The sequence below is a fragment of the Oncorhynchus mykiss genome, chromosome 2 (assembly GCF_013265735.2).
Source record: "Oncorhynchus mykiss isolate Arlee chromosome 2, USDA_OmykA_1.1, whole genome shotgun sequence".
NCBI classification, from domain to species: domain Eukaryota; kingdom Metazoa; phylum Chordata; class Actinopteri; order Salmoniformes; family Salmonidae; genus Oncorhynchus; species Oncorhynchus mykiss.
The window spans coordinates 90,576,901-90,599,309 of record NC_048566.1 but is presented as its reverse complement, the minus strand read 5'-3'; the positions used below and the strand labels follow the sequence as shown (position 1 = coordinate 90,599,309).

The 22,409-nt window shown below is 41.5% G+C and overlaps 2 protein-coding genes across 4 annotated transcripts; both read right to left on the bottom strand.

The window, feature by feature from the left end:
- Nucleotides 1-15: 15 nt before the first annotated feature.
- Nucleotides 16-4,860, bottom strand: LOC110499537 (carboxypeptidase A1). Its single transcript, XM_021576675.2, has 11 exons — nt 3,798-4,860; nt 3,438-3,519; nt 2,916-3,050; nt 2,619-2,723; nt 2,357-2,458; nt 2,157-2,258; nt 1,632-1,742; nt 1,463-1,553; nt 836-1,035; nt 517-601; nt 16-401 (listed from the first exon to the last, which is right to left on the bottom strand). The coding sequence occupies exons 1-11, from the start codon at nt 3,860-3,862 to the stop codon at nt 214-216; spliced, it is 1,266 nt and encodes a 421-aa protein (XP_021432350.1). The 5' UTR covers nt 3,863-4,860; the 3' UTR covers nt 16-213.
- A 111-nt stretch (nt 4,861-4,971) lies between these two features.
- Nucleotides 4,972-21,390, bottom strand: cpa5 (carboxypeptidase A5). Of its 3 annotated transcripts, none has more exons than XM_021576668.2 (11): nt 20,188-20,409; nt 19,393-19,474; nt 8,469-8,603; nt 8,054-8,155; nt 7,147-7,248; nt 6,821-6,922; nt 6,618-6,728; nt 6,142-6,232; nt 5,731-5,930; nt 5,477-5,561; nt 4,972-5,253 (listed from the first exon to the last, which is right to left on the bottom strand). In XM_021576668.2, exons 1-11 carry the CDS (start codon nt 20,253-20,255, stop codon nt 5,066-5,068), a joined length of 1,266 nt encoding a protein of 421 aa, XP_021432343.1. In that variant the 5' UTR covers nt 20,256-20,409; the 3' UTR covers nt 4,972-5,065. The 3 variants fall into 3 exon arrangements, with proteins under 3 accessions (XP_021432343.1, XP_021432334.1, XP_036814763.1); XM_021576659.2 differs by having other exon boundaries at nt 5,731-5,933; nt 20,188-20,408; XM_036958868.1 differs by lacking the exons at nt 19,393-19,474; nt 20,188-20,409 and adding an exon at nt 21,312-21,390 and having other exon boundaries at nt 5,731-5,933.
- Between the last annotated feature and the right edge of the window lie 1,019 nt (nt 21,391-22,409).

The window sequence follows — 22,409 nt, the reverse complement described above, 5'->3', positions numbered from 1 at the left end:
ATTCTGGTCATTTTGTTGAGCATTTTACTGACGTGGTTTCTAGTGCACTCTTGTGGACTGGATGGTATCATCAGCTTGAGCTAGATACTGTATATCTACAACAGTACAGACAAACATAACTTTGTTTTACACAGGCATTCACATGACCGTATCAAAGAGAGATATACAATTGGTTAATCTGGAATGTATACTGTAGTTGTCATGGTGACCCCTCTAGTTGGTGTTGTCCTTGGTGTGCTCCATGATGGCCATCAGAGCCAGCCAAGCCTCCTTGGCAGTAGGGATGATCTGATTGGCTGGCAGGATGAAACCATAGCGACCGGTGTCTCTCAGCTCAAAGGTGTAGGAGTACTTGATGCCCTGGTTGTAGGACCAGTCAATACTGATGCCACTGGCTCGGTCTAGTGGAAGATAAGCACATGATTTGTATACGTTGTGGCTGCATTGAGCCTAAGATGTAAGATGCCTTTCATGTATTTTCAGTGACTTAGTGAAAGTGAGTGGCCCGTCACTTACATATGGTGGTCATGACGCTGCCGTATCTGAAGGAGGTTCCGTACAGGCTAGCCAGGCCAGTGATGGCCTTCCTAGCCAGGTCGTGCTGTGGGTGAAATGGAAAATAACATCAAGAGACCTGTACAGCTTTTGACAATTTATTTTCGATGGCAAAACGTTTCCTTTTTGTGTACATTTAAATTGACCTGTCAAAGGCCTTAAGCAAAACCAGTTGTACCCTGTTTGATTATATAAAAGTGCATTATTAGCTCACATACAGATGACTGAGACATGGCTAAGGGCCAAGGGAAGGCAGGAAGCCTGTCTCTGCCAGACTCACCAGTTCTCTCTGGTCGTTGCAAGTGGTTGCAGTGTAGCCGTAGGGGTACATGAGCCTCTGGGAGTAGCTGTGGATGTCGATGAAGGCCTTCAGGTTGCCATGAGACTTGACAAAGTCCATGATGGACTTGACCTCAGACTCTGAGTGAGCCTTGGGCCCGCGGTAAGTCTGATCGCAGGGGTTACCGCTAGAGCCAGCGGCTAGGGAAAAAGAGTGGAATACAACCAACATCAGGCCAGGGACAGTCCAATCACAACATTGACACACTTCCTTTAAACTGTAAGTCACCATAGGGGAGTAGATCATTTTCTCAACAACAAAAAAAACAATGTATTTAAGCCTGACAATTAAATAAGGCAGAATCCTGGGGATCCCAAGGAGTGCACATTTAGTTTTTTGGCCCTTACACTACACAGCTGTTTCAGATAATCAAAGCTTGATGACGAGTTGATCATTTGAATCAGTTGTGTTTTGCTAGGTCAAAAAACTAAATGTACACCCCTTGGGCTCCCCAGGACCGGGTTTGGGGAAAGGCTGTCGTAAGGCAACCTGTATCGTGGACAATTTATGCAATTTTAAACAATGTGTCGAGCATCATTCAAGAAGCCGATAGAAGACATAGCTTACTTCCAAAACCAGCATCCCAGTTCCTGTTGAGGTCAGTTCCATCACAAGAAGAGCCAGGGTTTGGCTTCCTGGTCTTACGCCACATACGGTTCTGTGGAACAGAAAAGGTCAACATATTCAATGGTTTGGTAAGTATCCATGCGCATTCACTCTGACACAATGAACTCACAGTTTTGTGGCTGTAGTTGTAGCCATCTGGGTTGGTCACAATCTCCAGGAAGATATCCATGTTGTCCAGAATGGCAGTGAGTGGGGCGTCATGTCCGTAGTCAGTCACAATCTGGTGGTCATTGAAACAGAAATATCTATGCACATTATCATACTGAACAGAGAATACCTGGGCTCAAGGGGGCCAATTCAGCAACCTGTGGGAGTAGGAATGTCCCAGTGGGTATTCAGAACCGGAATTTCCTGTGATGGGTATAAAGAGACTTAACTCCCTTCATGAGCCCTAGGGTTGGATTCCTCTACATGAGTCACAAGCCAAACTCCAGTTTGCTTTTAAGCATAGCAAATATACTGTAATGACCCCCTAGCCTTCATAACACATTTTTTCCAAGGGCCCTATAGCCTTCATTACACTATAATTGCTATTCTTAGCAGAAAACAGGAGTTTGCTTTGTGACTCATGAGCATGTGGGGGAATCCAACCCAGGGGCTCTGACTGGAAAGAATGAGACTAGAAGTTGATCACCTTCTTGGCGAACCAGGTGCCACTAGCCTGAGTGATCCATTCTCTGGAGTGGATTCCAGTGTTAATCCAGATGCCACGACGGTTGGTGCCACCAGTGCTAAACTATATGAGAGAGAAGGGGAGCATTAACTTTATCAGGTGCAAAGAAAATCCATGATAATGTTCAAACACCAAAAAAGTATTGAAAAACGATGACTTACTTTGAGCACATTCAGAGGGCGGCCCTCATAGCTCTGACCAATCACGATCTTGCTGACCAGTTTGGGGTTCTCAGCCACCAGCATGTCCTGAAAACTGTAGATCTGGAGAGAGAGAGAAATCATCTTTAATTTGAACCAAATAGCTCTGAGGACTGAAGTTTTAAAACAGGGCTGATATTATTGTTATAACAGTGTTATGCCAGACGTTATAATAGCTGATAAGCAAGAACAGGTGGTCTTGGCTGTGTGATTGGGTACTAACCTCATCCCCGTTGTGGTAGTTGGTGTAGTTGTAGTCATCTGTGGTTCTGGGCTCAGTGGCACGTGCAGCACTCAGCCTCTGCTCCTTCTCCTCGTCCAACATAACCTGAGAGACAAGGGGCAAAAGGTTTCATACTGCTGATCACTCTCCTTGGTTCATTCAACGATGATTAGATTTCAGGGGGATAACTTTGGTGGCACCACAGTCTGTCCACTTATTACCTTAAGAATAACAATGACTTTAGAGAGGCAGATGAGCTCTCTTTCCTCCCCAGATGAGAAAGGTGTCCTACTTCACCTGTAGGTCCTTGATCATGACGGAGTACGGGATGTCTTCAGTCTCCAGGAAGGCCTTGACGGTCTGCAGGCTGGTGAAGGGAACTCTGATGTCCACAGGAGTGGAGAGGTCAATGGGCTCCATCCACACATCCAGCTGGGACAGAAGAGAGGGGAGTGGAGTGAAGGAGAGAGGAGAGAGAGGAAGGAGAGAGGATGCAGGAGAGAAGGAAGGAGAGAGGATGGAGGAGAAAGGAGAGAGAAGGGAGGAAAGAGGATGGAGGAGAGAGGAGAGAGAAGGGAGGAGGAGAGAGGAGAGGTAAGGGAGGAGAGAGGAGAGAGGTAGGAGGAAAGGAACATGCAGATGAAAATAGAAAATGGACTGGTTGTACAGTTTGAGGGGTTCTGTTCTGATCATTCTACACTTGATTGTTTTTATTTGATACTTGATATTTGATTACTTGATATTTGATACTTGATTGTATTTATCAGAAGTACGTGATTCACATTATCTCATAGGATGATCACTGTTATCATTCCCAACCTGGAGATGTTCCATCTCAGCCATGTCCTTCAGGAGAGAGTGCTGGAACTCATCCTTCCCAGTGATACGAAGCACCTGGTGCCTTTAAAGATATTACAACAACGATGTTATCATCCCTAATAATTAGAATTAAGAGACGGGGAATCTTATTAAAAAAAGGGTGTTTTAATCCATTTATGACAGTCAACAAATCATATGTCATTACCCTTTGCTCAGCTACCACTGCTGTTCACAACAAGTTGAAATCACTTAATCAGTCAATCAATCAGTCAATCAATCAAATGTATTTGTAAAGCCCTTTTTTACATCAGCAGTTGTCACAAAGTGCTTTCTTTTCAGTACTGTTTGATGATCACTCACCCCTCAAAGGTCTCCTTGCCGATAACGGCCACAGACAGTGCAACCAAGACGAGCAGCACCTTCATCGTACCTAATACAGTAGAGCCACACACCCTGCCCAGCACTTTTTTACCTTGGTTTGTAAGTTGATGTTATCTTCAGGTGTTTTGTCGTTTTCCACAACGACTCTGATGTAACACTGATGGTATGTATTTGTGGAGCAGATTCTCAGAAGTTTGATGAAAATGGACCAGATTGTCTAGTTCTTATCCTCCCATTCCATTTACTTAGTTCGCCTGTGTTTGTATCCCTACACTGTAAAAGCTATGCCCCCAAGGGTCGCCGCAACCTTTTTTGAGAACTGAGTCAGAGAGTCTATTTGAGCATATACTGTATACTCACATGAAGAAGAAAGGAGATGAGGAATAAGTCAACAAAGACTGTGTTTACACAGACAGCCCAATTCAGATATTTTCCCACTCGTAATTGGTCTTTTCACCAATGAGACCAGTTCTTTTGCCAATAATTGGGCAAAATATCAGAATTGGTCTGCTTGTGTCTCCTTTAAAGACAAATCTGTCACCGATTATTTGTAGTTTATCTAACAAGCTAACTAACTAACTACCTAACTAACTAACTAATACAAACCACCGTACATGTACATTCAACCAGGTGAAATGTGTTTCCGATCGGTTAATCACACCCATTAACTTTCTAAACCACATGACCTGGGCAATCCAGCTGAACGTCTTTAAACCTTTGGTAGGCCGCAAGCCTTGGAGACAGAGAGACACCACAACTGTTTATATGGCACACCACTCCCTAGAAATGTCCACATTTCCCACGCCCAAAAGGGTGCTTATTTTCATTGGTAAAACCATAACCAGTTTTCTAGCATGGGCACCCTATGTGAGAGATACACATAAACAACTTATGCAACCCAAAATGATACAACATATGAACTTTACATTTTTCATTGGCGGAATCATTAAGTTGTCCAGTAGCAGTTCATGTCATCATTTGAGTTGGGAATATGAAGAATACAAAAATAGTTATCCTCACTTTACTCTCTATGGACTCGTGTTCTTTTTGTTGTAATACATTATAATGACCATGTTAAGACCTTCAACCATAACAACCTTTCTCTTTGCTTCATTTCAACATCACCTCAAGTAAAATGAAATAGAAGACAAAATCAGGTATAACAGTTGACATTTATTCCTCTGTTTGTGGCCTGTAAACAACCTTAGTGGATTCACAGTGTCCATTAGGTTGTCATGGTCACTCCTCTAGTTGGTGTTGTCCTTGGTGTGCTCCATGATGGCCATCAGAGCCAGCCAAGTCTCCTTGGCAGTAGGGAGGATCTGATTGGCTGGTAGGATGAAACCATAGCGACCAGTGTCTCTCAGCTCGAAGGTATAGGAGTACTTGATGCCCTGGTTGTAGGTCCAGTCAACAGTGATACCACTAGCCTGGTCTGGAAATGACAAGAAAGAAGGGAATAGACCATAGTTTCTGTTTTTAATTCACAGAGTATGTACCAGCATACAAACCATAGGATAAGAATATTGTAAAAACCTTGGTTAGGTTATACAGATGGGGTGTACTCATGTTGGCAGAATGAGCTGGACTACATTGGAATGGAATGGGATGGGAGCCATTAAAGCAGTGAACATTTTTAGCTGGTGTTTGACACTTACAGATGGTGTTGATGGTGCTGCCGTATCTGTAGGAGGTTCCGTACATGGAAGCCAGGTCAGTGATTGCCTTCATGGCCAGGTCGTGCTGTGACAAGATAATACTAGTCATGTAAAAGTACCATGCTCGCGTCACCCTTCCCCCGGTGAGGCCACATATGGTGGAGAATGCTGGCAGGGCACTCCCTAGTGGAACAAATGCCACAAGTTGTTACTAGACATGTCAAAGACAACTAGTTGATGGTTGCTAGACTCACCAGTTCGCTCTGGTCCTTGCAGGGGGTACTGGTGTAACCGTAGGGGTAGAGGAGCATCTGGGAGTAGGAATGGATGGACACGAAGGCCTTCAGGTTGCCGTGAGACTTTACAAAGTCCACAATGGACTTGACCTCAGACTCAGAGTGAGCTTCGGGTCCGCGGTAAGTCTCAGAACAGGGACTGCCACTGGAGCCGGGCTCTACTAAAGACCAGAGAGGAGACAAATGGTAAAGAAAGATTAGTGCCCAACTAAACATTAACAGTAAAATACTATCTCACCAAGGGCAAGGAGATACCATTTTAATTGACAAAAACTTTAGATTTGGTATCTTATTCAATTTGTCACCTCTGAATCTATTGTATTTGAATATAAAGTGTTTGCAACATTCAAGTGACAAGGAAAAGTATACCTCCAAAACCAGCATCCCAGTTCCTGTTGGGGTCAGTTCCAACACAGGAAGAGCCAGGGTTGGGCTTCCTGGTCTTACGCCACATACGGTTCTGTGGAAAATTAACAGTCATCGTGACTCATGGTTTGTTTGGTTTTGTCTAGTGCATAGCTGTGAGCAGCAGGTGATGATGTCAGAACGAAGTCAAATGACAAAGCAGGACACAACACTGAAACACTTTGAAAGCAATATTAGATAGATGATATTTGGTAATAGAGATTCAGATCACGCATACATATGTAATATGTAGTTAGTAATCAAAGAGGATGACAGTGGCTGTTGTGTTCAACTCCCTAGTCTGATATGTGCCCTTTGACCTTGTAAAATAATCACTGAAAAAAGAAGAGGTCAATTGAAATGGAGAGATGACATTGTAATCAACATTTGTGATCAACCTAGAAATGTAAGGGCATTTTCTATTGTGATGAGAGACTCACACTATTGTGAGTGTAGTAGTAGCCATCGGGGTTAGTCACAATCTCCAGGAAGATGTCCATCTTGTCCAGGATGGCAGTGAGAGCGGCGTCACGTCCGTAGTCGGTCACAATCTGGATATGGAAACAGAAGGTTAAAGTGATACATGTGTAGATGAAGAGAGGGGAAAGGTTTAAAGACTGTGGTGGAGAAAACACCGATGAACCTTCTTGGCGAACCAGGTGCCGCTAGCTTGAGTGATCCATTCCCTGGAATGGATTCCTGTGTCAAGCCAGATACCAGGTCTGTTGGTTCCACCAGTACTGAACTAGAAAAGAGAGACGAAGGGGGTGTAAAGAACACCTACTACAATCCTCAAATACTGTAAACTTGATACACATTTAACATACAACCATGTAACATGTACCAAAAAATAGGGCCTCGTCCGGGATTAGGAAAAATCTACCTTCACTGACTTTTCACTTGTCATTTTACTAGTACTCTTTACAAGGCCATAGCAGATAAAACATGCCACTCTCGTCAGGAACTTACCTTGAGCACATTCAGGGTGCGTCCCTGGTAACTCTGGCCAATCACGATCTTGCTGACCAGATTGGGGTTCTCAGCCACAAGCATGTCCTGGAAACTATAGATCTGATGAGATAGATAGAGAAAGAGACAGAGACAGAGAGAGGTTGTTACTGTCAATTTGCGGTTGTTGACATAAGCTTTTCATGAATCCTTATGTTCTGCTTTTGAATGTTTTATGAACTCCTTATGTCAGGACACTTCAAATAAGGTGTTCCCCAAAATACTGTAGGTTTCAACAACAGAAAACAGTGTCTTGCATTGCTTACAGAATTCTTAGGTAGGTCTTACGATGACAGTATTAATGATGTCTCACTCAGTATGAGTTCAGAGTGATCATGTGAAATGGGCCAATTCTCCATGATACTTGTGTGATGGGTTGGTACTTACAGTTGAAGTCGGAAGTTTACAAACTTGGGTTGGAGTCGTTAAAACTAGTTTTTCAACCACTCCACAAAATTCTTGTTAACAAACTATAGTTTTGGCAAGTCGGTTAAGACATCTACTTTGTGCATGACACAAGTCATTTTTCCAACAATTGTTTACAGACAGATTATTTCACTTATAATTCACTGTATCACAATTCCAGTGGGTCAGAAGTTTACATACACTAAATATGTTTTAGGAATTGTAATTATGAGATTTCTGTAGTTTGAATTTGGCGCCCTCTATTTTCACTGGTAGTTGTCATATCAATCCGGGAATCCATATCAATTACCGGGATTGCAGCCATAACAAGTTAAAATAAAGTGGTGATCCTAACTGGCCTAAAACAAGGCATTTTTACTAGGATTAAATGTCAGGAATTGTGAAAAACTGAGTTTAAATGTATTTGGCTAAGGTGTATGTAAACTTCAGACTTCAACTGTACATCAGCAATGTCGTGGTAGTTGGAGTAGTCGTAGTCATCGGTGGTTCTGGGGGCAGCGGCACGTGCACTCAGCATCTGGTCCTGCTCCTCGTCCAACATAACCTGTCATAACGGGGGTCAAAAGGTCACTACAAGGCTTTATAACACTTTACAATGATTTATAACACTATTATGAAACAATATGTAGTTATCCCATATGACTTATCCAAATCTCTTTTGATCATTGTGAGCACAGATAAAATTGAGCTGTTGCACATAATCTTATTTAACCATCTTATTTATTTACTGTAAGTCATGACATGGATATACTATTTCAAGACATAGTAAAGACTGAAGTAATCTCCCTGAGCTCAGTCACTTCCTCCTGGACTCCTACCACCCCATAATTATATTGTGTGTGTCTGTATGATCCTACCTGTAGGTCCTTGATCATGACGGAGTACGGGATGTCTTCAGTCTCCAGGAAGGCCTTGACGGTCTGCAGGCTGGTGAAGGGAACTCTGATGTCCATAGGAGTGGAGAGGTCAATGGGCTCCATCCACACATCCAGCTTGGAGAGAGGAGGGAGGAGAGAGAGCAGGGTAGGAGAGAGAGCAGGAAGGATGAGGACAGAAGACAAGTTGACATGTTAAGCCAACATAGCAAGCACTTTGAACAGCTATTGAAAAGGAAATGCATGGTCAAGTTAATATTTATTGTTATTTTTACTTTTTTAAATTTTTTATTTTTAACCCATCCGTAGCTTTTTTTGTTTTTAAAGCTTTCTTGTTACATATACACACACATTATATATATTACATTTCACATACTACATAAATGGTACTTTCATATACAGCATTCACCTGACAAAGATATATTTTACATACATACATACAGTGCCTTGCGAAAGTATTCGGCCCCCTTGAACTTTGCAACCTTTTGCCACATTTCAGGCTTCAAACATAAAGATATAAAACTGTATTTTTTTGTGAAGAATCAACAACAAGTGGGACACAATCATGAAGTGGAACGACATTTATTGGATATTTCAAACTTTTTTAACAAATCAAAAACTGAAAAATTGGGCGTGCAAAATTATTCAGCCCCTTTACTTTCAGTGCAGCAAACTCTCTCCAGAAGTTCAGTGAGGATCTCTGAATGATCCAATGTTGACCTAAATGACTAATGATGATAAATACAATCCACCTGTGTGTAATCAAGTCTCCGTATAAATGCAAATGCACTGTGATAGTCTCAGAGGTCCGTTAAAAGCGCAGAGAGCATCATGAAGAACAAAGAACACACCAGGCAGGTCCGAGATACTGTTGTGAAGAAGTTTAAAGCCGGATTTGGATACAAAAAGATTTCCCAAGCTTTAAACATCCCAAGGAGCACTGTGCAAGCGATAATATTGAAATGGAAGGAGTATCAGACCACTGCAAATCTACCAAGACCTGGCCGTCCCTCTAAACTTTCAGCTCATACAAGGAGAAGACTGATCAGAGATGCAGCCAAGAGGCCCATGATCACTCTGGATGAACTGCAGAGATCTACAGCTGAGGTGGGAGACTCTGTCCATAGGACAACAATCAGTCGTATATTGCACAAATCTGGCCTTTATGGAAGAGTGGCAAGAACAAAGCCATTTCTTAAAGATATCCATAAAAAGTGTAATTTAAAGTTTGCCACAAGCCACCTGGGAGACACACCAAACATGTGGAAGAAGGTGCTCTGGTCAGATGAAACCAAAATTGAACTTTTTGGCAACAATGCAAAACGTTATGTTTGGCGTAAAAGCAACACAGCTGAACACACCATCCCCACTGTCAAACATGGTGGTGGCAGCATCATGGTTTGGGCCTGCTTTTCTTCAGCAGGGACAGGGAAGATGGTTAAAATTGATGGGAAGATGGATGGAGCCAAATACAGGACCATTCTGGAAGAAAACCTGATGGAGTCTGCAAAAGACCTGAGACTGGGACAGAGATTTGTCTTCCAACAAGACAATGATCCAAAACATAAAGCAAAATCTACAATTGAATGGTTCAAAAATAAACATATCCAGGTGTTAGAATGGCCAAGTTAAAGTCCAGACCTGAATCCAATCGAGAATCTGTGGAAAGAACTGAAAACTGCTGTTCACAAATGCTCTCCATCCAACCTCACTGAGCTCGAGCTGTTTTGCAAGGAGGAATGGGAAAAAATGTCAGTCTCTCGATGTGCAAAACTGATAGAGACATACCCCAAGCGACTTACAGCTGTAATCGCAGCAAAAGGTGGCGCTACAAAGTATTAACTTAAGGGGGCTGAATAATTTTGCACGCCCAATTTTTCAGTTTTTGATTTGTTAAAAAAGTTTGAAATATCCAATAAATGTCGTTCCACTTCATGATTGTGTCCCACTTGTTGTTGATTCTTCACAAAAAAATACAGTTTTATATCTTTATGTTTGAAGCCTGAAATGTGGCAAAAAGGTCGCAAAGTTCAAGGGGGCCGAATACTTTCGCAAGGCACTGTATATACACATAAATGTACTGTACATACATAGACACATAACAGTGGCAGTCGATGCAGTTTAAGATGAGGGAGGACGATATTTTTTTTTATGAGCCTGGCCTTTTTTCTATTACAGTCTATTGGATGACTGTCATTCATATTCCATTCACCCAGCTCAATGTAACATCGATAGGTTTAGGCTAGCTACTAAATCATACACAAATTTTCCCTATACCCATAATGACTTTGCTTCAACCTAGCCTATGAATGAAAGTTTATAACGTATGTGCACAGGTTGAGAGAAATTAGAGTAATCAAGGTGACAGACATTGACATATTCAATACCACTGTCACGTATACTCCCTCTCCGGCCGCTTGGTCATCAGGCTGCTGATTATACCTGTCACCATCATCTCGCGCAGCTGCACCTCATGACACTCACTTGGACCTCCTTGATTATCTTCCCTATATCTGTCACTCCCCTTTCTTTATGTGTTATTGACTCTGTGCGTTGTTTGTGTTTCGTATTTATTGGTTTGTTTATTTATTAATTAAAACACTCATTCGCACATCGTTACAACCACCTTGCACAATCTTGCCTGCATCTAGCTGATCTAGGGTGTTATCATTAGTCCAACTGTTGCAAACAATAATTTCTGTTGGACGAATTCAGATATGTTTATCCCCGTTTCGTTCCATTTGCTTCCGTTTAAGATTTTTTTTTCAACAGAATCGGCAGAAAGAATACACCCCTGATCACACGCAAGCACAATTCACTTTCATAACAACCACACACAAACAGCATGATCCTTTTGATCGTTGGATAATTCCTTCACGCATCTATGTGCGCATAAATGTACTCCTCTCACCTTTTCCTTTCGTGCACAACACATCAGCTGACTGTGACCAGACGAAAAAACCTTTCCAAGCCTAACCTTCATATCATAACCGTTAACTGCTACACACAGCCTATATCGTTGTCACCATATTAGCTAACGTCAAGTCAACATAGGTACTAGAACTAACGCTTTTGTAAACTGGCTACAATCATACAGTAAAGTGTACAAGCAGTTTAGCAATTACACCGGTGGGCCCCGGTGGCAATAAATTAATAAAAACAAAAGCTTACCTTGACTTGGAAGAGTTCCAGTGTTGGATAGCCATAGCCAGTGAGGTAACATAGCATCCCTCAATGTTTGAGCAAGGTGTTTGAGTAGGCTCAAATAGCTAGCTGCATTCGATAGCTAAGTAAGTGAAAGTGAAAAGAATAAGAAATATAGCTTGCTCTCTCTCTGTTCCTTTCTTGGTTTTTCTTAATTTTTGAAGAAATACATTTGTTTAAAACTGTTCAACTACTGTCTTTCTCTCTCTTTGAATCAACTACTCAACAACTTTTTATGTACTGCAGTGCTAGCTAGCTGTAGCTTATACTTTCAGTACTAGATTCATTCTCCGATCCTTTGATTGGGTGGACAACATGTCAGTTCATGCTGCAAGAACTCTGAGAAGTTGTCATAATTACTGTTTAAGTCTATGGAATGGGGTGAGAACCATAATGTTTTCTATTGAAGTCAATGTATCCAGAGGAGGAAGGAAACTAGGTGTCCTCTGGCTGCACTATGGTGTTACCCTATAGAGTGCTTTTGAGGATACCGTAGACCTTCATTGCAAAACAATGTGTTTGAATCAATTATTTGGTGACATCTGAATATATTTAGTATAGTTTTATCTAAAAAGGATAACTTTCACAATTTTCTAAAAATGAAATTCACTTAGGAGGATGGTCCTCCCCTTCCTCCTCTGAGGAGCCTCCACTGACATACATGCATTAGATTTTACTATGGTATACATTATATGTAGTGTTTTCAATTATACCATCACCGATCATGAGCTCTTTAATCCCACCCCTCAGCTACTGTCAGCCCATCCCACCGGTCACAGATCGTGGACCACCCTTGTTTGGTTTCCATGTGTCATACATTTTTCAAATATGGTGTGATGTTTTACATACATTTTCAACCTGTAAAAAGTACAGGTGACCATTTGATTAATTGTTCAGCAGTCTTATGGCTTGAGGGTAGAAGCTGTTAAGAAGCCTTTTGGACCAAGACTTGGCCCTCCGGTATCGCTTGCCATGCGATAGCAGAGAGAACATTCTATGACTTGGGTGACTGGAGTCTTTGACAATTTTTTGGGCCTTCCTCTGACACCGCCTGGTATACAGGTCCTGGACGGCAGGAAGCTTGACCCCAGTGATGTACTGGGCCATACACACACCCTCTGTAGCGCCTTGCAGTCAGATGCTGAGCAGTTGCCATACCAGGCGGGGATACAACCAGTCAGGATGCTCTCGATGGTGTAGCTATAGAACTTTTTGTGGACCCATGGCAAATCTTTTCAGTCTCCTGAGGAAGACAAAGTGTTGTGCAAGTTCTCCCACTTAAAAATATGAGAGAGGCCTGTCATTTTCATCATAGGTACACTTCAACTATGACAGACAAAATGAGAGAGAAAAAATCCAGAAAATCACATTGTAGGATTTTTTTATGAATTTATTTGCAAATTATGGTGGAAAATAAGTATTTGGTCACCTACAAACAAGCAAGATTTCTGGCTCTCACAGACCTGTAACTTCTTCTTTAAGAGGCTCCTCTGTCCTCCACTCGTTACCTGTATTAATGGCACCTGTTTGAACTTATCAGTATAAAAGACACCTGTCCTCAACCTCAAACAGTCACACTCCAAACTCCACTATGGCCAAGACCAAAGAGCTGTCAAAGGACAACAGAAACAAAATTGTAGACCTGCACCAGGCTGGGAAGACTGAATCTGCAATAGGTAAGCAGCTTGGTTTGAAGAAATCAACTGTGGGAGCAATTATTAGGAAATGGAAGACATACAAGGCCACTGATAATCTACCTCGATCTGGGGCTCCACGCAAGATCTCACCCCGTGGGGTCAAAATGATCACAAGAACGTTGAGCAAAAATCCCAGAACCACACGGGGGGACCTAGCGAATGACCTGCAGAGAGTTGGGACCAAAGTAACAAAGCCTACCATCAGTAACACACTACGCCGCCAGGGACTCAAATCCTGCAGTGCCAGACGTGTCCCCCTGCTTAAGCCAGTACATGTCCAGGCCCGTCTGAAGTTTGCTAGAGAGCATTTGGATGATCCAGAAGAAGATTGGGAGAATGTCATATGGTCAAATATATATATTTTGGTAAAAACTCAACTCGTCGTGTTTGGAGGACAAAGAATGCTGAGTTGCATCCAAAGAACACCATACCTACTGTGAAGCATGGGGGTGGAAACATCATGCTTTGGGGCTGTTTTTCTCCAAAGGGACCAGGACGACTGATCCGTGTAAAGGAAAGAATGAATGGGGCCATGTATCGTGAGATTTTGAGTGAAAACCTCCTTCCATCAGCAAGGGCATTGAAGATGAAACGTGGCTGGGTCTTTCAGCATGACAATGATCCCAAACACACCGCCCGGGCAACGAAGGAGTGGCTTCGTAAGCATTTCAAGGTCCTGGAGTGGCCTAGCCAGTCTCCAGATCTCAACCCCATAGAAAATCTTTGGAGGAAGTTGAAAATCTGTGTTGCCCAGCAACAGCCCCAAAACATCACTGCTCTAGAGGAGATCTGCATGGAGAAATGGTCCAAAATACCAGCAACAGTGTGTGAAAACCTTGTGAAGACTTACAGAAAACGTTTGACCTCTGTCATTGCCAACAAAGGGTATATAGTATTGAGATAAACTTTTGTTATTGACCAAAGACTTATTTTCCACCATAATTTGCAAATAAATTCATTAAAAATCCTACAATGTGATTTTCTGGATTATTTTCTCTCTAATTTGTCTGTCATAGTTGAAGTGTACCTATGATGAAAATTACAGGCCTCTCTCATCTTTTTTAAGTGGGATAACTTGCACAATTGGTGGCTGACTAAATACTTTTTTCCCCCACTGTTCATAGGGGCAATATCAGAATATTGGTATCTTCACAGCTAAGTATGCAGAGCTGAGATTGTTGTATGCCCCCCCCCCCCCCACACACACACACAGTGAGGGAAAAAAGTATTTGATCCCCTGCTGATTTTGTACGTTTGCCCACTAACAAAGAAATTATCAGTCTATAATTTTAATGGTAGGTTTATTTGAACAGTGAGAGACAGAATAACAACAACAAAAAATCCAGAAAAACGCATGGCAAAAAAAAATTTGCAAAACCCTTGTTGGCAATCACAGAGGTCAGCATTTTCTTGTAGTTGGCCACCAGGTATGCACACATCTCAGGAGGGATTTTGTCCCACTCCCCTTTGCAGATCTTCTCCAAGTCATTAAGGTCTCAAGGCTGACGTTGGGCAACTCGAAAACTTCAGCTCCCTCCACAGATTTTCTATGGGATTAAGGTCTGGAGACTGGCTAGGCCAGGACCTTCTTGCCCGCTATAATCACCATTCTATTGATGGCACGGCCCCATTGCTTGGACCTTAAACTTTTTTTTATACTCATCACCATTATTAGGTGTAGGGGTCCTGTCTTCGAGACCCTTTATTTATAGATTTCTTGCCCGCTATAATCATTATCTCTTAATGGCCCTATTGCCTGGACCTTCTTTGCCGCTCAAACCTCTACTGTGCTGGGATTAAGATTACACTACCCTTCACAAAGCTTCTGCGGGATCGGTCGCGTTACCGCACTGGACGCCTCGTGGCGCCCATCTCCGACACTCCGGATTTGGGGATCTGAAACCGGCTCCCTTTCGATCGGCCGGGGGCAACGGAGGCCATCGCCCCCTCCCTTCCGAATGGTGTTCGCCCATCTCTTAGGACCGACTGACCCATGTTCAACTGCTGTTCACATGGAACCCTTCTCCACTTTGGCCTTCAAAGCTCTCGTTTGAATATTTGCTACTACCACCATTAATGTGCTTCTTCTTGAGCCACTCCTTTGTTGCCTTGTCCGTGTGTTTTGGGTCATTGTCATGCTGGAATACCCATCCACGACCCATTTTCAATGCCCTGGCTGAGGGAAGGAGGTTCTCACCCAAGATTTGACGGTACATGGCCCCGTCCATCGTCCCTTTGATGCAGTGAAGTTGTCCTGTCCCCTTAGCAGAAAAACACCTCCAAAGCATAATGTTTCCACCTCCATGTTTGATGGTGGGGATGGTGTTCTTGGGGTCATAGACAGCATTCCTCCTCCTCCAAACACGGCGAGTTGAGTTGATGCCAAAAAGCTCCATTTTTGTCTCAGCTGACCACAACACTTTCACCCAGTTGTCCTTTGAATCATTCAGATGCTCATTGGCAAACTTCAGACGGGCATGTATTTGTCCTTTCTTGAGCAGGGGGACCTTGCGGGCGCTGCAGGATTTCAGTTTTCACGGCGTAGTGTGTTACCAATTGTTTTCTTGGTGACTATGTTCCCAGCTGCCTTGAGATCATTGACAAGATCCTCCCGTGTAGTTTTGGGCTGATTCCTCACCGTTCTCATGATCATTGCAACTCCACGGGGTGAGCTCTTGCATGGAGCCCCAGGCCGAGGGAGAGTGACAGTTATTTTGTGTTTCTTCCATTTGCGAATAATCGCACCAACTGTTGTCACCTTCTCACCAAGCTGCTTGACGATGGTCCTGTAGCCCATTCCAGCCTTGTGTAGGTCTACAATCTTGTTCCTGACATCCTTGGAGAGCTCTTTGGTCTTGGCCATGGTGGAGAGTTTGGAATCTGATTGATTGATTGATTCTGTGGACAGGTGTCTTTTATACAGGTAACAAACTGAGATTAGGAGCACTCCCTTTAAGAGTGTGCTCCTAATCTCAGCTCGTTACCTGTATAAAAGACACCTGGGAGCCAGAAATCTTTCTGATTGAGAGGGGGTCAAAAACTTATTTCCCTCATTAGAATACAAATCAATTTAAAACATTTTTGACATGCGTTTTTCTGGATCATTTTGTTATTATTCTGTCTCTCACTGTTCAAATAAACCTACCATTAAAATTATAGACTGATCATTTCTTTGTCAGTTGGCAAATGTACAAAATCAGCAGGGGATTTTGCAACCTGTATGGCGCAGCTGTCAACATTTTTGTCCTCAAATGTAACTGGTATATTTGTCTATTTATGCCAATCTTTTTCAGACAATTTTTGTCTTTCATATGTGGCAGACAAACCAGTTCCCTACATTCTCCCTCTTCCACTTGCCTCTTCCATTTTTATGGTAATACTGCAATCAGTTGGTTTGAACAAACATTCCCATATATTTTTGATAGCTGAATATGTGACATAACTTCATAATATTTTTTATCAATCAGAATATTTGAGTTTAACCATAATATTTGTTGTAATATTTGTTCTGTTTTTTTCTGGGGGATAAATTTACAATTGTAACCAGCTTTGTATGGCTTGTTTAAGAAAGGGTGATAATTTGAACAAAGTTTTATTTTCAATTAATCTGAAATGAGAAGTTGCAAAAAGCCCATTTTTGAACAAAGGATGAGCCTTTCTTAGTAATCTACTGGAGAACCAGTTTGGGTTTAAGTATAATTTATGAATGTGTGAAGCTTTTAGTGAGAGGTCTAATGCTGTAATATTTCATCCTTTCATATTCATTATATAAAAAGGCATGTTTAATTATGTTTGGCTTAGCATTCCAAATAAAGTGAAATATTCTTTACTCATATGATTTAAAAAACGAATCGTCTGGAGTAGGCAGCACCATAAGTAAGTAAGTAAACTGTGATAGGACCAAAGAGTTAATCAATGTGATTTATCCATAAATATACAGGTATTTACCTTTCCATGGATGCATCATCTTGTCTATTTTTGCTAACTTTCTATTGAAATTGGTTGTGGTAAGTTTGTTTACATCTTTAGAGATAGGAATACCAAGCATGTCTACTTCACCATCATCCCATTTTATTAGTAAACTACAGGGCACAGTAGTGTAAAAATTGTGTCATTTGAAGATCCAATACTTAATATGGTACACATATCATGATTGGGTTTTAGTCCAGAGAGGCTAGAAAAGTGATCTTCAATGAGAACATACAGGGATCCAGATTGCGGACTTATGAAGAAACTTGAGTTTTTGGCATACATTGACACTTTTGTTTTTTTCTAACCCCTTGATGTTCTTGTTGGATCTGATTTTAATAGCTAGCATTTCAATAGCCATAACAAATAGATATGGAGACAATGGACAGCCTTGTTTTACTCCTCTTGACAGCTCAAATCTTTCTGAGAAGTAGTCATTATTTACTATTTTACAACTGTGGTTGCTATACAGTACATAACTTTAACCTCTACGGTCTGATATACTTCTACTGGTATACCACCAAACCCTGGGATTTTTCCAGAATGAAAATATTTAATTGCTTCAAGATGTTTATCCTCTGTAAGTTGGACTTTTAATATTTTTTTAATTTCACCTTTATTTAACTTCACACGGGTCTTTCTGTACATTTGTTAATTTTACATTATTATTATTAGGGGGACAATCCATACAGTTAGCATCATTCAGTGGAGATGGAGGAGACTGAAAAGAAAACATATGCTTAAAATATTTAGCTTCCTCTTTCAAAATATAATTTGGTGAATCATGGATGACTCCATCATCTGACTCCGTCAGAGTTTCTGTAAATTCTTTTTGGTAGCATTTCTATGTTGAAGATGAAAGATTTAGTGCATTTTTCAAAATGTTCCGTCCAGTTAGCTTTATTTTTACAATAAATTACATTTCATCGTTCTTGAATAAGTTCTCATTTTAATCTAGTTCTAATTATTTTTGTTTTTCCTCTAACTTATTTTGTGCCGCTATTGTACAATTGTTATTGCTATCTACCTCCACTGTTACTTCCTCTATTTTCTTTATTAGTCTAATCTTTTTTAATCAAAACTGTTTTTGTTTGAATGTTTGAGTATTGTATTGAACGGCCTCTAAACGTACATTTGAAAGTGTCCCATACAATAAGGGGATCTCCAGTACCTATGTTGTGCAGAAAAAAAATCTAATTATGAATTATTTTGTGTTGGTTAAGAACAAATTGTCATCCAGTAGGTTTTGATTAAATTTCCAATATCCCCACCCCCATCATCATGGAAATTCTGTAAGAGTTATGTGGAGGCCAATTAGATGGTGGTCCGTTCCCATTCGGTCTTTTGTACATTTTGATGCCAGCAAGAATGACACAAGGAAGTAGTCAAGATGGCTAGTTTGATTAAGCCTCCTCCATGTACTGTATATCTCACTAGGGCAGGGTTTTTTAGCCTCCATATATTCACTAGCTCTAATGTATCCATGATCTTCGTGATCTCCTTAATTGCATGAGGGTGATAGTTTGTAATGTCATTTCTTTTACGATCCTTTGAGGTATTTGTAACCGTATTATAATCTCCCACCATAATAATAGATGGATTTGTTACTTGTGAGCTCAATAGATTATTGTATATATTTTCACAGAAGTGTGGATCATCAATTGTTGGACCAGATTAATTAGCCAAATCTGTTTTTGGTCCAATAGCATATTTAAAAGGATCCATCTTCCTTGAGGATCTGTTTGCACAATCGGATCAAAATGATTATCACATGACATTATCTCCCCCTTTGAGTTTCTTTGCCCATGACCATGACAAACATATTATTTATCCCTCCCAGGCCTTGGACTAGTGAATTAATATGAATTCATATTGTGGTCATTGCAATGTTTGTCAAACTTCGTATTGAAATGGAAATGCCAATGCAGTAGGCTATAGTGTATTGAATGAGGTGGTGGGGTTAGATATATGTGGCTTCAGTGGTGGATATGATGATGATGATGATGATGATGATCAGTGTCATTGTCATGCCACACCTGGAGATGTTCCATCTCAGCCAGGTCCTTCAGCAGAGCGAGCTGGACCTCATCCTTCGCAGTGATTCGAAGGACCTTGTCACTGCAAAGACAGGAGAACCATTCAGATTTGAACTATGCTTGAGTAATCGTCCGAGAGGGAGGTTGGAGTTGAGAAAGGGAGAAGTCGAGTAGCATAGACTGTGGTGAAACGTCTGCTTAGCAACATAATGACTTACAGTTGGAGTCAACCTTGACCATAAGCTTTGTTTCCTCTCAACAGTTAAAATTGAGTAGCCATCTTTAATGATTCATTTGAATTTACTGAAAAGTAATAAAGCCTGACTGTCACACAGATTGAAAAAGCAACTCATGTCTACAGAATCACAGAGGCAAGCAGGACATATGTTTATACTACCCTTCCTATGGTTCAGTTAAGCAAAAGACCCGAGGGGGTGTGGTATATGGCCAATATACCACGGCTAAAGGCTGTTCTTATGCACGACATATCGCGGAGTGCCTGGACACAACCCTTAGCCGTGATATATTGGCTATATACCACAAACCCCCAAGGTGCCTTATTGCTATTATAAACTGGTTACCAACGTAATTAGACCAGTAAAAATAAATGTTGTCATACCCCATGGTATACCGTCTGATACACTACGGCTTTCAGCCAATCAGAATTCAGGGCTCGAACCACCCAGTTTATAACAATCTTTATATAGCAACTACTGGTGATATATCAAACATGACACCAAATAGAATTGGACATATTCCCCAAAATGAGTACCAACCATTGGTGTATCCACTCACCCCTCAAATGTTTCCTTGCCGAAAATGGCCACAAACAGCACAGTCAAGACCAGCAGCCCCTTCATCATTGCCAATAGAGTAGAGACACACACCTTGGCCACCACCTTTTATGCCATGGTCCTGGTCACATGACCTTGCTTAAGGGGACTTGCGTATGATGCCTGCTGCTTTGCTTCCCATGCCAGCCAGGAGATCCTGGGAAATACCAGATGGGTCGTTTCTGTACCTTTGCCATCATTTGCTTTAGTTTGAGTTATCTAGAAAAATACATGTATTTATGAATAAATCTGAAACACAAACAATAACTTTTAAGGCTTAATGAAGCCATTATAAACCCTTTCTAAAGCCTATATAAATACTTCAGAAAGCAATCATAAGAAAATTCCAATAACATGTTATGAAGTGCGGCAAAAGGGCCACATTTGGCAAAGCACCAGATGTAGGCCAATGCATTTGTGTCAGCCTGTATTCAGGAAGTTGTGCTACAGTACTGCCTCGTTAGTGTCAGATTCAGCAACACTATAATTAGCAGAGTTAAATTAAAACAGAAAGCGCAACATAGTGAAATGGAACTGTTTTATGATAGTTAGGCTGCAGCCTGTGTCACAGCCGGCCTTGACCGGGAGACCCATGAGGTGGCGCACAATTGGCCCAGCATCGTCCGGGTTAGGGGAGAATTTGGCTGGCCAGGATTTCATTGTCCCATCGCGCTCTAGCGACTCCTTGTGGTAGGCTGGGCGCATGTAAGCTGTCTTTGGTTGCCAGCTGTGCGGTGTTTCCTCCGACACATTGGTGCGGCTGGCTTCTAGGTTAAGCGAGCAGTGTGTTAAGGAGCCGCGACCTTCGCCTCTCCCGAGTCCATAGGGCAGTTGCAGTGATGGGACAAGACTGTAACAACCAATTGGAAATCACGAAAAAGGGGTAAAGTACCAAAAATAAAATAGATACAGTGGCTGCTTGCTTTCAAAATATCACTTGTCAAATTATTTTTCCTCATGTCAGATTGAATTGAAAGGTTCTATTTGGTGTCTACTGTAGGAACGCTGTAAGAGGTAGGAACATTCATTGTTTGCTGGGAAGGCAGTTGAATTATTAAGACATCATTTGACAAACTGTTCAATTACCTTTAGGCTGTGTTTGGTTGATATAGGCCCTCTCATTTGAGACCGAAACAGTATGCACTACCAGATCTCTCTGCCCTCCCTCTGTGCCCGTTCTAGAAAGGGTAACTGTAGTCTATTTTATGCAATCGAGCTGATAACAAGAATGACACATTAAAGATACTGTACATGTTGGTTTTTCCATATCTAGAAGTAAATCATTAACTTAGACAGGCACACCCACAATACATTTGTCTAAAAGACAGCAATACATTTGTCAAGTAGCACTGCACACAAAATCCTGTTAGAATGCATTTGAACCAAGATGTATCGATTGTCGTTGGGAGAAGGAGAAGAGGACCAAAGAGAAGTGTGGTACGTATTCATAACACATTTTAATAAAGATAAATACTGGAACAAAAACAACAAACAGTTCTGCAAGGTGCACCAAAAACAGAAAATACCTACCCACAAATCCCATGTGGGCAAGAGCTACCTAAGTATGGTTCTCAATCAGAGACAACGACAGACAGCTGTCCCTGATTGAGAACCATACCCGGCCAAAAACAAAGAAATACAAGAACATAGAAAAAAGAACATAGAACGCCTACCTTAGTCACACCCTGGCCTAACCAAAATAGAGAATATAAGACTCTCTATGGCCAGGGCGTGACACATGACCTTATTTTGTCTAACAATATTTTGTTTTGAAGTTATTTTTTCTCTCTCACATGCAAGATTACTCTGCATACCAACTGGCAAAGACAGGGCATACAAAATCATGCCTGCATCGAAAGAAATTACATTTGAATTTATCATGAGTTTGATAAATTACACAAATCATCCCCTTATGATGATTTTATGATTATTTATACAGTTGCCTAGATACCCACCTGTTTTGCAGTTTGTCTGTAACACAGTTACACAAGGCCACAAGCTGTGAAACACCCAAGGCCTTCTTTTAAAAGGACAGCAAAACAGATGCACATGACGTAGGATGTCTCTAAACCACATCATTACTACACACTTCCTGCATCTGCATGATAAGTATGTGCAGGTTTAAGATTGGGAGGGATGGCTATATAGTAAATGTAGCTGCTATCCATGACTGTGTCAAGACTC